The sequence below is a fragment of the Diplotaxodon limnothrissa genome, linkage group LG1, assembly GCF_057381915.1.
Source record: "Diplotaxodon limnothrissa isolate DT_005_m linkage group LG1, D_limnothrissa_male_GT1.1, whole genome shotgun sequence".
Lineage (NCBI taxonomy): Eukaryota > Metazoa > Chordata > Actinopteri > Cichliformes > Cichlidae > Diplotaxodon > Diplotaxodon limnothrissa.
The window spans coordinates 11,534,606-11,549,971 of NC_140596.1; the positions used below are offsets into that span (position 1 = coordinate 11,534,606).

General features: G+C 38.4%; 1 protein-coding gene across 1 annotated transcript; it reads left to right on the plus strand.

Moving 5' to 3' along the window:
- Window positions 1-646: 646 nt before the first annotated feature.
- On the plus strand, window positions 647-12,831 carry LOC146639444 (ubiquitin-conjugating enzyme E2 Q2-like). Its single transcript, XM_085365027.1, has 13 exons — window positions 647-1,337; window positions 1,711-1,815; window positions 3,714-3,836; window positions 4,153-4,206; window positions 5,376-5,516; window positions 5,785-5,869; window positions 6,400-6,460; window positions 6,557-6,647; window positions 7,036-7,094; window positions 7,223-7,271; window positions 7,424-7,519; window positions 9,077-9,143; window positions 9,664-12,831. Exons 1-13 carry the CDS (start codon window positions 1,179-1,181, stop codon window positions 9,693-9,695), a joined length of 1,122 nt encoding a protein of 373 aa, XP_085221153.1. The 5' UTR covers window positions 647-1,178; the 3' UTR covers window positions 9,696-12,831.
- Window positions 12,832-15,366: the final 2,535 nt, after the last annotated feature.

The following is a 15,366-nucleotide window of genomic DNA, read 5'->3' on the forward strand; positions in this document are numbered from 1 at the left end:
ACATGCTTGCTACTGAAAATTCAAATAAATAATTAGCTTTTGGAAGATATATTTAAAAAATGTTTTCGTTAAATTGTTTGGTTGCTCATATTCAAGGCTAGCCAGAACTCATCATATAATATTGACAAATGGATTCACCTCATAAATGATAACTTACTGCTTTATCAGACATCAATTACTAGCTGTTTAAAATAAATAAATAGATAAGCCTCATTTTATCTGTGCTGATATCATCCCCTGGCCAGGGGCATGTCTAAAGGGTGGCACAGGGTGGCACTGCTCCCCTATGAAACATAACAAGAACAACATGTGACCCCCTGTAAGACAACATTAATCATTATTGCACACCCACACTTGTACAACACTGTGTTTTTTGAGCAATTATGCTCAAAGCACTAGAAATAACTAAATTCTAAGTTCTGTGCATGGAATTTTACTCTGTATAAAATATGTAAAATTAGGAAATTAATTAGCTTTACTTGCAAAGAAATGAACATCAGAGTGAACGTTTTGTCCTCAAATAAATGCCTGACTAAATGACATTATTATCATGAACTTACCTTTATTTTCTCACACCGAAAATAAATTAAAGACGCACTGAATGCTGGGATTCTGCAGGAGCGGGGAGGTTGCGGAACGCCATCTTTAAACCCCACAAGAGGCCAGCTACAGTTGTGCACCGGGATGAAAAACACTACCCCTGTAGCGGGATATTAGGTCAGATCGTACAGAGTGTATAGTTGATTTCCGATTAAGTAAATAATAAAGAACACCACGATGGGACTGTAAGGAGACGGTCTCAGAACACCGCGAGAGCCTTAAAATGTTGTTATCATAGGCAGACAACAACAATAGACGGAAAGACAACAACGGACTAGCTCGCTAACTCGTTCGCTAGCAGCTTGCCAAGCACTGCGCTGTTTTCAGGCGTTGACTAAAGCTAGGAGCTAACTAGCTGCTTCATTAGCAAATACCTCCGTTTGTGGTGAAATTTGACCGGAGGGGACTTATAGCTGGCACTGCGTATCCAGCTAAATCCGCTGGGGCAGACCGCCATCTCTTTGCCACTTTTTATAGTCATTTTCTTTTACTACAGTTTACGCTGTTTCTTTAGCTAGCTGAACGCTAAGTCCCGACTTCTCCCCCTCCCCAGCGGCCCAGCCGGAGATGCGTGGAAGATGTCGGTGTCGGGGCTGAAGGCCGAACTGAAGTTTTTGGAGTCCATTTTTGATCCAAACCACGAACGATTCAGGATAATTGACTGGAAACCTGACGAACTGAGTTGCCAGTTTAATGTAACTGGGGAAAAGCTATTAATTATTCACTGTAATATAACGGTAAGTGGACGAGAATTCAGATGCCGGGGTTTTGCCTTGTTGGTAGCTAGCGAGCTAAAGTTAACTTGATAGTCAGGTAATAAGCTACCTTCACAACCGTACAGTCTGACGCTAAGCGGGACAGGTTTTACATAGTTGAAATAATCAGTGTCATTTCGCTATTTGTTGTGTGATATTTGTTGAGGCAGTTCACATTACGCAATGTTTTTAGGCAATCCCAGCATTTAGCTCACGATGCATCCAGAATGCTAATGTCGTCAACTCAAATTTTCGTATATAATTGTAAAATTCAATGCGTTAAAAATCCTGCAACGCGTGTAAATAAGTGTTAAACGCATTGGTATCATTGTGTTGTGTTTTTTGTTGTTTCTAGGAATCTTATCCATCTACACCGCCAATTTGGTTTGTGGACTCTGATGACCCGAGCTTGGCTCAAGTTTTGGAGAGATTGGAAGATGTGAGAAAAGGCAGCACTCTGGTAGATATCCTTATATTCTTAGTGCACTTTGTGACATGGGACACTTTAGGAATAAAGCTGCTCATCACTTTAACAACTTCAAAACCTTAACCAAATAATGATGTAAGCTGGCCTCACTTTAAAGGGCGAAACATATTTCCATATTTTTAAGCAGTTATCAACAATACAGATGGCTCCAACATGCATTTTAGATTAATCCAAGACACTATTAGCATAAGCAAACTCCAACTTCAGTGTCACTCCTTATTTTTCCCCTAGTCATTCAAACTGCACCTGCAGGCGTATAGAGGAGCATATTTTTAGGCTAGACCTACATGTCTAAAACCACTAGATAATGTTACAACAGCTAGATTCAGATTAGTACAATAAACAAAGAACGGATGGAGTGCATTTCTTTTAAAATATGAGATAAAATGTAATATCTTAAATATGAGCTTGTATGTAGTTTTTTGTTCATACTTCTAGGCTAGATATTGTAGTTTCATATTATTTGTTAACCTGGATGCTTCCCAAAAAGATTCAAAATGCTACAGCGAGAAGACTAACATGGGGCTCATATTTATTCCATATTAGTGTCTTTTAATTGCCTACCTGTTAAATTCATAATTTAATTCAAAATTCTTCAAAGTGGAGACTTTCTTGTTGTTCCTAATAGAATGGGAAGTATGGCTTCCAGCTATCGGGTTCCTCTCTTGTGGAAGCAGTTCTCTGTTTAGATTTAGGAAGCAGGCATACATTTTTAGGAGTAGGCTTAAAATTCTCTATTCCTGATGAAGCTTATAGTGCGAACTGGATCAGGTGACCCTTAACCATCCCCTAGGTATGCTGCTATAAGCTCAAGCTGCTGGGGGTGTCCCATGATGCACTTGTTCATCACTTGCCTCTCTTCATTTCTTTTTTTAATTTCATTCGTTTACCTGTAGTATCACACTGTTGTGCGCCATGGATGTTTTTCTGTTTTTCTACTGGCTCCTTTAGTTTCTGCTTTGGTGTTTGTCTCCCTCCCTCCCTCCCTTTTTTTTAATTTTTTTTTTTTTTAATTTAACCTTTTTTTTCTTCTTTTTTTTTAACTAGTGTTGTGTTTACAAAATGCACACCTTTTTACATAGGCTTTCAAATCTGAAAGTCTTTCGTGCATCAGTGTGTGCGTGTACTTAAGGAATTTGATAAGCATGTCAACGAGCAGGTTTGTTGTTTGTTCCAGTCATATTAGACCACCAGGACAACTTTAGAGGTCAAAATATCTGACAAGTAGTCAGATATTCAAGTAGGTTCTTATCCCTGGTATGAGGTGTACATTATGTACTTTTTGGGGGGGAGGGGGGTTAAAGCTCTTTTTTTCTACATGTGTTTGTAGCACAAAAATATGTTGTATTTAAGTGTTAGTGTTTGGACAGGAGGGCTTTTTTTTGGTTGGATTTATTTTTGTTTGCTACTTAATTTGGTCTATATAAGGATTACAACATTGTGAAGCTGTGTGACACATGAGTGAGACAAACCTTTGTCTTTGTTGATAGATAAGATCTCCGTTACCTTTTTTTTTTTTTTTTTTTTTTTTAAGCGCAGATGTTTTTGGTGGTACAGTTTCTCAGCTGCACTAAATTTACAACAGCATAATACACCTGTTTAAAGATTGTCATCCATCCTTTTGCCTAAATACAATGCTAGTCTTCCCACATTTGTTTGCAGCACTGCTAATGTTCTATGTTTAATTCTTAGCTTTAAAAGTTATATGTGGGTCATTTGTCCAAAACTGATTCCTATACTCATAGTGTGTGCAACTTTTTTTTTCCAGAAACATGTGAAAGTCAATGTTTCTGCTATATGACCTTGCTCTGTATTCTTATTTGCAAACTTGTATAGTTGCTCCAATTCTTTATTTTGTTTTTCCTTTCAAGCTTTTACAGCAGTTGAAGAAACTAATTTGTGACCTATGTCGACTGTATAATCTTCCCCAACATCCTGATGTGGAGATGCTGGACCAGCCCTTGCCTGCAGGCCCAGTGGGACAAGACAGAAAGGCAAGTCTACCCACTTGATGTTGTCAAATCCAGCCTAATGGACAATAGCTTCTCAGATTACTTCTAATGAATATGCCTTGCTAAAATACCTTAATGTAGATTGGGATGTTTTATATTGCACTCAAAAACCACTTATAGTTAGTTATGAAATGACCCTCTACATTATAAACACCCTTGGTGATTCATGTGAGGCTCTTCTTCAAGTCAGTGAATTGGCACTTCCCATGTTTAGTAAAATGTGTTCTCCTGTTTTTTAAAATATTATTTTGCAAACTAATTAACTCCTTATGGTCTGTGTTGTTTTTTGTGTGTGTAGCATGGAACAGAGGAGGTCACATCTGAAGAAGAAGATGAGGAGGAAATGGGAGAAGTAAGTCATCCTCTTCAGTCTAAAAAACCTGACGCATTACTCTGGAGCCTGTACTTTGAAACAAATTCAACATACCCCGAATCTCTGTTCCTTATCTGCCTTTACATTCCTCATAGTTATCAACATGAAAGGGTCTGCTGATTTTTTTCTTTTTCTTTCCCAAAGTAAGAAAAAACTATAAGATTAAAAATATATGAACAGGTTAAACGCATGGGTGCTAAAGGCAACACAACTTCTGCAGCCAAATCAGGGCTGTGCATGAGTCTGAGTGATATATGCTGTATAAAGTGTAATATATGCTGTATGAATGTTTGAATTTTAAGCTCCTTTGGTCAGTAAGAGTAGAAAAGAGCTAACATATTAGTAAATATAAAAAAAGGAAAGTCAGCAAAAATACAGTTAGTTAGTTAGTTAACAGATTTATCAGTAGTACAGCTCTATCATTAAGTAATGAGAGAAACCAATAGATCAGATTTTTTTAAGGTCTTATTTGTTTAAAAAAATTAGCTGGAATCTCAGTGGTGTTTAATGGTCTGAAAGCAACTTTCTGGGATAAATGTGAAAACAGAATTCAAAAGTCTTCTTGCAAACATTAAGTTGCAAATATATGACCTGTTTTCAGACCGTATGTTTAAGTTTATAGAACAAGATTTTAAAATTGCTTCAAGGAGAAGGGGTGGGGTATGATACAGTTAGTTGCTTCTAATAAGTCATATTTCATACTAATGTTGATCAACAAAAAGACAGAATTTAGATGTTATAAAATACTTTTAATCGTCTTGGTATCTGTGCACGGAGGTCTCTTCCAAGAATGCGGTAATGCTGTTGCTACCCAGGGTCAAATTTAAAGTGAAACCCAGTAAGCCCAAGTCATGCTTTGTGAATTGACTTTTTTTGTCTTTGTTTATATTTTTTCCCCTCGACTCCTTAATTTGTATGGATTTTATGTGGAGTACTTTTGGCCTTTGTTTATGTATTATAATTTGAAAAATGTTTGATGAAAATATCCACAAGTTATGCATGTATGACTATCATCATAAAATCAAACACTAATAACTTTTCTCATCTTATCACACTGCAAATGTCTTAACCGTGGGCTTTTTGTTTTGTTGTATATGTGTATGCTGTTGTTATTTAAAATGTTTGAAATATTAAGTATGATCCAACAGGACATCGAGGATTTGGACCACTATGAAATGAAAGAGGAGGAGCCCGTAGATGGGAAGAAATCTGAGGATGATGGGATTGAGAAGGAGAATTTGGCAATCTTGGAGAAGATCCGAAAGAACCAGCGCCAGGACCATTTGAATGTAAGTTTCAGGAAAAAAGGCCGGTTAATATTTATCACACCTTGCTTCTAATTCATTAATCTATGCAGCATTTCGGTATACCCCGTTTGTCATTAGTGATTGCATTAGTGAATAACAAAAGATGCCCTCAATGTGGGGTACTGATATAAATATTGATGTCTGATATGATAAAGCTTTGTCTCTGACACTGGCCCAGCTTAAGTAAAAATGGCAGCTTTACCCCTAGGACTGCATTCTTTGTCTTTTATAGTTGTTTTATATTTTCCAGGGAGCTGTGTCTGGCTCAGTGCAAGCCTCTGACCGTTTGATGAAGGAACTAAGAGAGATCTACAGGTCTCAGAGTTATAAGACAGGTATAAACAGTACACAATGATTTGTTTAACCTTTGAGCAACAAAATAATCACACATAAATGTATCATGGGTCCTGTCTTTGTTTGTAATGGAGGAATATTTTTGAACGTTAGGCATTGCAATAGAGAGCCGTGGCATTTACATGGTCAGAGGAAAGTATTTGGGAAGATGTTTAGTGTGCTCAATTCCTTACTCTCACCATTGTGAGGTACCTTACTCTTTCTGTCTTGTCCTAATGAGGTCAGGACATGAACACTCATGTGGGTGTGGTGATTGTACTGTAGGCATCTACACCCTTTACTGTTTACTGACAATCTTTCTATAGCAACACACCATAGAATAAGAATATTGGCTGACAGCATGTGACGGTGGGTCATATTAAACAAAATGCATTTTATACTTTGCCTCTGTGTCTTACGCACCACTCTCAAGAGAGCTGATCAAAAGGACAGGGGTTTATTAGGGAGTCTGCTACTAGGCCTTGCAATTGCAGATATCTGAAGGTTCAATTTTAAACAATTTCTTTTGCAGGCATCTATTCAGTTGAACTTGTTAATGACAGCCTATACGAATGGCACGTCAAACTGAGGACGTAAGTAACTTTAGGATATTGAGTCATGAATTAAAATAATAAAAATAAATTATATACATGTGCAAAAAGGCAAACTGTGATTTTTATGACCTACAGGGTGGATCCAGATAGCCCTTTACACAGTGACTTACAAGTGCTAAAGGAAAAGGAGGGAATGGACTACATTTTACTAAACTTCTCATATAAAGTAAGTAAACCTGATGTTTTGCTAACAAATAATGAATTGGATTTATACAGCGCTTTTCAAGGCACCCAAAGCGCTTTACAATACCACTATTCATTCACTGGTGGAGGCAGCTACAGTTGTAGCCACAGCTGCCCTGGGGCAGACTGACAGAAGCGAGGCTGCCATATCGCGCCATCGGCTCCTCTGGCCAACACCAGTAGGCAGTAGGGTAAAGTGTCTTGCCCAGGGACACAACGACCAGGACAGAGAGCCCAGGGATCGAACCGGCGACCTTCCGGTTACAGATGCGATTCCCAACCCCCTGAGCCACGGTCGCCCCTGATCAAAGTAAAATGCAATGTAGGAATCTTTTGAAGTAAATGAACCTTTTTTCTGGTTACTTCTGCAGGATAATTTCCCTTTTGATCCACCGTTTGTCCGGGTAGTTTCTCCTGTGCTTTCTGGAGGGTAAGTTAATTTTCTTGGTACACTTCTATAATTTCTTCCCTTTTAAGTTGCCATTATCAAGCAGAGACTGCATTAGTGTAAGATTTAAAAAGTGATTCTGCCTTATTGTTTCCTTTCCCGTGCTTTAGTTATGTTCTTGGCGGAGGTGCCCTGTGCATGGAACTTCTTACTAAACAGGTATTTTTAGAATGGTTTCATAAAACGCAGACGACAAATTTAGGTATTGCCTTGGTTTGTTTTTCAATGTTTTGTTTTTTTTTTCCTTCTACTCTTTGAATATATATATATTTTTAAACCTGCTGTTATTGACATTTGGTTTTTGATTGCAGGGTTGGAGCAGTGCCTATTCCATTGAGTCTGTTATCATGCAGATCAATGCCACTTTAGTTAAAGGAAAAGCCAGAGTGCAGTTTGGAGCCAATAAAGTAAGTGAGGAAGCTTCATTTCAGCTCTGATATAATGGTGGATTCACATAGTGAATTATGTGAACCAAAGTGACAGGGGCTTTCACACAGTTACATGGTTCTAAGTGATGGCCAGTCATACTGTGCAACAGCCTCTTGTTTTGGTAGTGAATGTTGGATTTGTTTATTAATTCCTATCAAATTGGACTGAGAAGGGATGCACAGTACAGGCTGTCTCAGATAGGAAGCAAAACAGCTTTTCATCTTTCTTGGCATGACATTGCAATAGTTTTCAGTTATTGCAATTTATTCTTTCCTAATGACAACAGATCTGATAATGAGTGTAGTTCATCTGTGTTTTTCCAGTACACCACTTTTAAGGCTATTTGTGTAAAACATGTTGCAGGTTTGCTTGTATAGTCTACATATAGAGTCTTAAAATGAAGCCAGTCTTCATGTTTGATGTTAGATTAGTCTATTATAAGTTGGATAGTTAAAAAAAAGATACCAAAAAGAAAGTAAAATTGAGTCAGACAGGGGACCACACCAGCCCATTTGTGAAAATATATACAATTGATGACTTAAGCCCCTTTTTCCATTAGTACCTACTCGGATCAACTCCCCACGGATTGCCACGACTCAACTCGGATCGTCGGGTTTTCCACTATAATCCAGTACTACCTAACTTGTGTGGTTGTCGTCATAGCAGCTTGTCCGAGCGTCCTGTGATCTAATTAATATGTGACACAAACGCTACAAAAAAGGTGGATGTTGAGGCAAGTTGTTTTTTGTAGCCATATCCCTCGTTGCTGGGTTTCGAAAATGGCGGTTTTCATTTTTACGTGAATGAGACGCTCTTATGACTCATCGAATGCGCTACTGACCAGCCAGTCGGTGGCACGCAGTCTGAAGACGCCACATTTTGGTACCTGCTTGTATCACTTGAAACCCGAGCGATCTGAGCAGGTACTAAAAATGTATCTGGTACCAGGTACTGTGACCTAATTGAAAACTGTGGCAAACCATGCTGAGTCGATCAGAGTAGGTATTAATGTAAATAGGACTTCAGTGAGTCTGAGAATAAAGGGACACATCATCTTACTGTTGCTACAGGTTTTGCACTGTATAAAGATTTTATTGCACATTTTATTCCCTGTAAATTTTCAATTTGTCCAAAAATGGACAAATTAATGGAAGTGGAACAGTTTGGATTTTGTATTTGTAGTTTAAAATATCTCTGTTATCATAATCAGAATACTTTATTAATCCCTAAGGAAATTATGTATTAACCCAGAATTCTTAACACTTTAGTACTGAAGGTAAAGTGTGGTGCACTACAGGTGCAGTCTAGCTTGAATGGTGATGGTGTTTGTGAATGCAGTCTGGTATGAAGGACAAAAAAGTGTCTTCATTATCATCTACCTTGCACACTGTTTTGGTCTTGATGTTAGAGCTTGCTAGATAATAATCTCCTTTTCTTGTAGGAAACAGCTGTCGTTGCTATTTGCTTATTCTCCAATGTTATCCTAAACTCAGTGCTTATGGTAAAGTTGGCTTCATTTTCATCTTTTAATGCAGAATCAGTACAATCTTGCCAGAGCACAGCAGTCCTACAAATCCCTGGTTCAGATCCATGAAAAGAACGGTGAGTGTTTTCTGTCTCCAGTTTCATACAGAATACATTGCAGACCTTGTTTACTGAAACCAAAACCCTCTCAGCCATTAAAGCCGAGGGATATTGGATCATTAACTGTGGTGTATATATACCTAACATGGACTACATTTGAATGTAGTCTGCTTCTGATTCATGTCACTCTGCTACAATAAAACCTGTCTGATTAAATAAAATAAAGAATTTAGGAACTGAACATCTTTAGTGTATATATGATTAATGGCAATGAATGCAATTGAAAAGGACTGCTGGGGGAAAAAAACAAACATACAAAGCCAGATCCTAATGTGCACTATATGTCCTTAGTCTAACAACTGAAAAAAAAATTGCATGGTGGTTTTGGTTCTTGCACTAGTCACCACACATGTTGCTAAATTCAGATGCAAGCCAGTGAGGTAGAAAGTAATGTGGTCAATCATTTTGACATTCGCTATTATTGACTTTGTTTTTCTTTACCCTGTAGTCATCGTCTTCCTTTATCTTCCTTTCCTAGGCTGGTACACACCCCCTAAGGAGGACGGCTAATACAGACTGTTGCCTTTCCTGAACTGGGACCATATGTCTTAGATTTTTCTTTTCCTTTTCCTTGCGACCAATATTGTTTTTATCCTGCAAACTATTTTTGTTATCTACATGACACTTGGAACTCTATACCAAATTTCCCATTAATTGACAACCCAAAAACTAGCACACAAACACAAAGACATCCCACCTCTACATGAAATTTACATCCAATTTCATTAGCTATTGAAAAAAGTGTCCTCTCCTCAGATATTACTTCCCTTTATACTTCTGTTGTCTGATGCAATCAGATTATTTTTTTCCATTCAACATTTGTCCCATACTCCATTAAATCGGTAGACTCAATATTATGTGCTTTCTCACCCTTTGGTTTTGGCATTGAGCATGCCAAAGTTACTTGCTGGCTGTGGATTGAAAGGTGCGGCATGGCTTTATCCTCCAGCAGTGGCAGTCTGATGTTCCAGTTGCCAGACAAGGCCTTTCTGGTCACAAACTGGATCTGAGAATGGCTTGTGACATTCCCTAATATGATGCACTGGTAGCTGGGAAGGACATTTAAATGCTAGTGTTTGGAAGGACCCCCACCTTTTCTCTCCTTGGATGGCCTCTGTAATATTGTGCTCATATATTATCTTTCATGCCAAGACCCCTCCTCTGGAATAACATGATTCTGGGGATAGTTTGCTTTCAAACCTCTGTCTTTTAAAGCTTGAAACCTTGAGTTGAGGAAGAAGATGATGAGACTTTTCCAGTCTGAGTGGCACAGCCCATAATGACGAACAGCATCCTCCTGGGCTTGGAGATCACTGTTATCATCCCAAGCAGCCACTGGACCACCTCCTGCAGGAGAGATGTGGTGCCTGAGTGGTAACATAGAAAATCTCATCAGGCAACGCAGGGGCATGTTCGGATTGGATTACACTGTAATGTAGTTGATTTTAACTCCACATGTAAACATGTACATTTGTATTTCTGCAAAAGGATTTAATTGTTTATAATGTAACCTTGTCGGGGTCTTTGGCTGGGCAGAGACTGTATTACAATATACTCTTGACTATTAACTGCAGGGGCACTGCAACTTCTCAAGACCCATTTAGAGTAAGAAAGTTGCTTCATTGACACTCTTGCAGAAGGAAACAAAAGTTCACCATGTTCTTATGTAAGCTTATGACTACTGCAGTTTTTGTTGTTTTTATAAATATATATATATATATCCTTATTTTATTGACAGCAGTGACAGTAATCATTCCCCTTATTTGATGGCACCTCTAACTACAATGACCCTAACAATACTGGCATAGATGCAGCTGTTCCTGGCATGCCAAAGGTTTGGCTATTCATATCTAATCACTTAAACCAGACGAACCTCAGTAAGGCTATGCAGTGAAGACAGTCTTGTGGAGTTTTGTTGAGCTGAAAATTAGTCTTAAGACCTTAACAGTATAGTTACCTGCTTAGTTATTGTAACTGGTCTGCATCCTGACAACTTTTCCAATTTTGCAGTCTAGGAAAAAAGTGACCTTTTACCTGCTGACTTTTCCTTGACCTCATGGCTGTTTTAAAGTTCAGTCAGAGCTACAAATTCACAGCAATAGTCTTGACCATATACCTTTCCATTTACCTTTCCTTACCATTCTAGCTTCACACTTGGCAAGATCAACTCGAGGCTGTTCCATTTCCAGAATATTTGGTCAGGTTTGATAAATATTTGTTCAGATTTGCCACAGGAAAGACCTATCTCTTCCCATTACCACCTCTCTGGTTACTATTCATGACCACTCTCAGCGCTGCTGTACCCCTCAGCATGCTGAGGCTTTGATGTAATGTGAATAATATGCAGAAACTGTGGAGCATTCCAATTAATGCAGTTACACGTTTGTTGTGGGTGTTCTGTTGTGTGGTTACTTGCATTGTTTTCAGTATGTTGTCCTGATGACCAGCGTAGAAAGCTTAGTTATGCTATTTCATACAGGCATTCCTCATATTTGAGTTTATTTAGAATTTCCTCAGTGATACTGACCTCAGTCTCAACAGTGTGAGATGGGTACAAAGCATAGAGCTTGTTCGTGTTCAGCACGTCTGGCATGTATTGAGGCTTGCAGGATATGGTGAGAATCACCCTCTTGTGGTGTTCTCACCACAACAATCTCAACATGACTATGGATTATTGGCATGGTTGTTAACTGTTATGATGTGCATTGGTATTCACTTCACTCCGGTAATATTTTTGAGCCCACCCCTGCATTATCTGGAGAAGCAAACTCAGGAATACATACTGCACACTCGATTTTCCAAGCTCTTGCTTCAGAATATCGTCATGAAAAAGGAAAAAAAATTGAATTTGGCAATCTTTTTTTGGGCTGTTTTAAAACTACGCCTCCTTTTTACCTGTAGGTTTTATTGTCAAATTGCAGATAGGATTCTGAGGTTCATATTTACTTGGCAAGTGTTTGGAATGATTTAACAAAATGGAGAAGAGATGTTTTTTGATTATAAAGCACTTGATCAGGAGTTAAGGAAACATCTACCCTGTGTCTTTGATATTGCTGTATTTTGCATGTCCATTTATCAGTGGATCGTTTCCCCTAAGCAACCAAAGACAAGTGGTTGGCTGTTTGGTTTTTGTTTTTTGTTTTTTTTAATAGATGTATCCAGTTTTTCAACACATGCGTACTTGTGCTTTCCTACTACATCAGTGCACAGAATTGTTTCTCCCTGTGTGCTGTTTAATTAACCAGGTCAGCTACAGTATGAGACTCATGGACTTACAAGACATCCTACCTGGTTGGATTACTTTTTCAAAGATGCCAGGGTTCCCAACAAAAGCCGCAGTTCAGATTCGTGTGCCATCAGATCAATTATAATCCTGCATCTTTAACTTGACCTTTTGGGGTAATGGTGTACTCAAGTCTGTTGTGCTCCAAATAAGAGCTTTTATTACACCAACATATGTCTGACTAACAAAACCTTGGCTTGACGAGTAACGTATCGGAGGACTGAACTAGCCTGAAACTGGGTTCTTCACCTTGCTTCATTAACTGCGGTGGCCGGGTTATAAAGTTATGCACTGTCGGCATGCTTTGTTTTCGTTTAATTTCTTTTCTTTTTCTTTTTTCTTTTTTTCCATTGCAAGGGTGATTTTGACCATGTAAAGTAATTTGTAAACTTGCATCAAGTTTATGAATAAAGAATTTTATGAATTTTTTATTTCTTTATTTATACAAGTTGATTAGAAGTATGGAAGTAAGATGATCTCTACTTATTCATCTTGGGGTTGAATTGGAGATGTAGGCTATTTCAGCTGCCAGGGCAAAAGGTAGAATATACACTGGAAAACCTGGTGTTGGAGTACAATATGTTACTCTAGCCTAAACGGTAATTAACAGATTTTGAAACTAAAGTGTAAAACTTTTTTGGCTGCACACATGCATAATTACTGTACTGTACTTTTGCAGGTGCTGCTGTCCATGCAGTTTAATTTTATTAGCGTTTGAGTGCATGTCTTACATTTTCCAGTAGATGGTGGTGTTTGCTTAATTATTCAGGTGTCAGCTTTTGCTTAGCCTTCCTCACCTAGTATCTTGACAAGACCAAAAGAAATGTGGCAGTGACTTCAGTAACTGTCCATCTGCTTCTCTTTAAACATGATTTTAAGGTTTTGGTTTTTTAACTTCTATCTAAGAATCTATGCCTTTTTTAGTATAATAAATAATAGGACCTGCTCAGATGGGTATCTGAACTAGCACGGTGCACCAACAATTATGATGAAATGTTCAGATTACATTGCTGTATGTCTGAAGTAATTTAAACTTGACCAGTGTAGTCAGATGACAGTATGGTTGCATCAGTGTCACATACCCATAGATGCATCTAGTGTGAAGGCAACAGTAACAGCTTAAGGGAAGTGGATGCATGGGATCAAATTGGAGACTTTCTCTTCTTCGATAGTCTTGCAGGGAGTAGAGGAAGTTCCAATTTTTGATTTAGTTTCTTTGGATGGCAATAATTTATTGCAACTTCCCAAAGGGAAACTACTTGAACAGGTGGTGTTCTGGGTAAATGAGATAAACAGATTTGATCCTCTTTAGTGTTTCAACTAATGGTTTAATAGTAGAATTAGTTAAATGGTTAGTTGGCCTTCCAGGTTCTGTTTGTGCTAGAAAACACCACTAGGTGGTAATGGAGCACCCTTATAACTTGAGGCTATTTTTTTTTTTTTTCTTTCAAAGTCAGTTGTGATATTCAACATTGGCTTGTAACATTGGTCCGCAGTTAGTGCTCCATTATAAAACTCATTCCTGTTCTTACCGTCTCTGTAGCTCATTTCCTCCAAGGTTGAATGAATGAATAATGAGGTCATTTCTTTCAGTGAAAGGTTTGCTATTGATGGAATTCAGTCTCATATGGACATGGACAGTTCATAATCTACCATCAGTTTTTTTTCTCTCCCCCATCTAATGGATGTCACATTTGTGATAAATAGCAGAATTAATCCCAAACAGGTCTCATAACGAGCAGGAGACCCATCACTGATAACAGATGACCTATTGATTGTCATCCTGTTGCAACCTGGATAGTTATGGGTTTTATAAACCACTTAAGCCAAGAACCACAAAATTAGGAACTGGTACCACATCGCTAATTTAAACTTGGATGCCAGCATAATGAGAAGTGGAAACAAGCAGTTTGTCAACAAAAGGCTAATGGCCGGTTGTTACAGCAGTTTTTATTTTTGTTTACTGGTAGGTCTGGATGGCTGCCCTGTGAGCTGGAGAAGAGAAGGGCTCATTATCTGTGTCCAACCTGCTGCTTACCTTGGATCCAGCTCTGCAAGAGATCAGCAAGGGTGGAACACAAAGGAAATACCCTGTGCATCTGTGTGATTAAGTGTCCAAACTGAGGGCGTGAAATAGCTGACTTTTCCTCCTCCACTCTGGGCCAGAGCACTGCGTGGTGGGACGCATTCAAAACCAGCTGGAGCTGATTGATAGCCTCCAGCTTGATAGCCACGTCCATCAGAGCCTGACTGTATTACCTTTTACTGGCAACATGCTCAAGTGTAAACCCAGATTCAGATTGTGTGCATCAACTGGGAGCTCTGAGCCTTTTAGTCCTGTACCTGACCAATCCTCCTCCTCTCACCAACTGGGCAGATATGACATTACGGTTAATGCAGATAGCAAAGATTTAATTTATGTTTACTGTAAATACTAGCTGTCCACAGACAGCTAGTATTTAGCTTAGCCTTGAAACATTTTTTAAAATAGCCTTGCTGTTTTGCCTGTGAAGGGAACAGAATCGTTCTCATTATCAAGTGACATGATTGTGTAGCATACATCTTTAATCACTTAAGATAAAGAATTTAGTGCAAAGGTCCAAATTCATTTTGAGTTTTCGCTAATGTTGTGCCAAATATATTTAGATTTTTTTTCAAGGTGAGCTCTATAAATTCTCTTGTTTGTGTGTTTCTTTCATCTGTTTATCAATTTCTGTTATTTCAGTTATTGCAACATATGTGTAATATGAGAATGTCTAAGCTGACAGACAGGAAAGAAAATTTAGGAAGGCGGGAGAAAATATAATAGGGCCAAGGTCTTCTGTTTGGTGATCGTGATCAACTACAACTGGTAGTTTCTCTTTGCCAGCATGAAAAGGACTTGTTTGAAAGTACTCA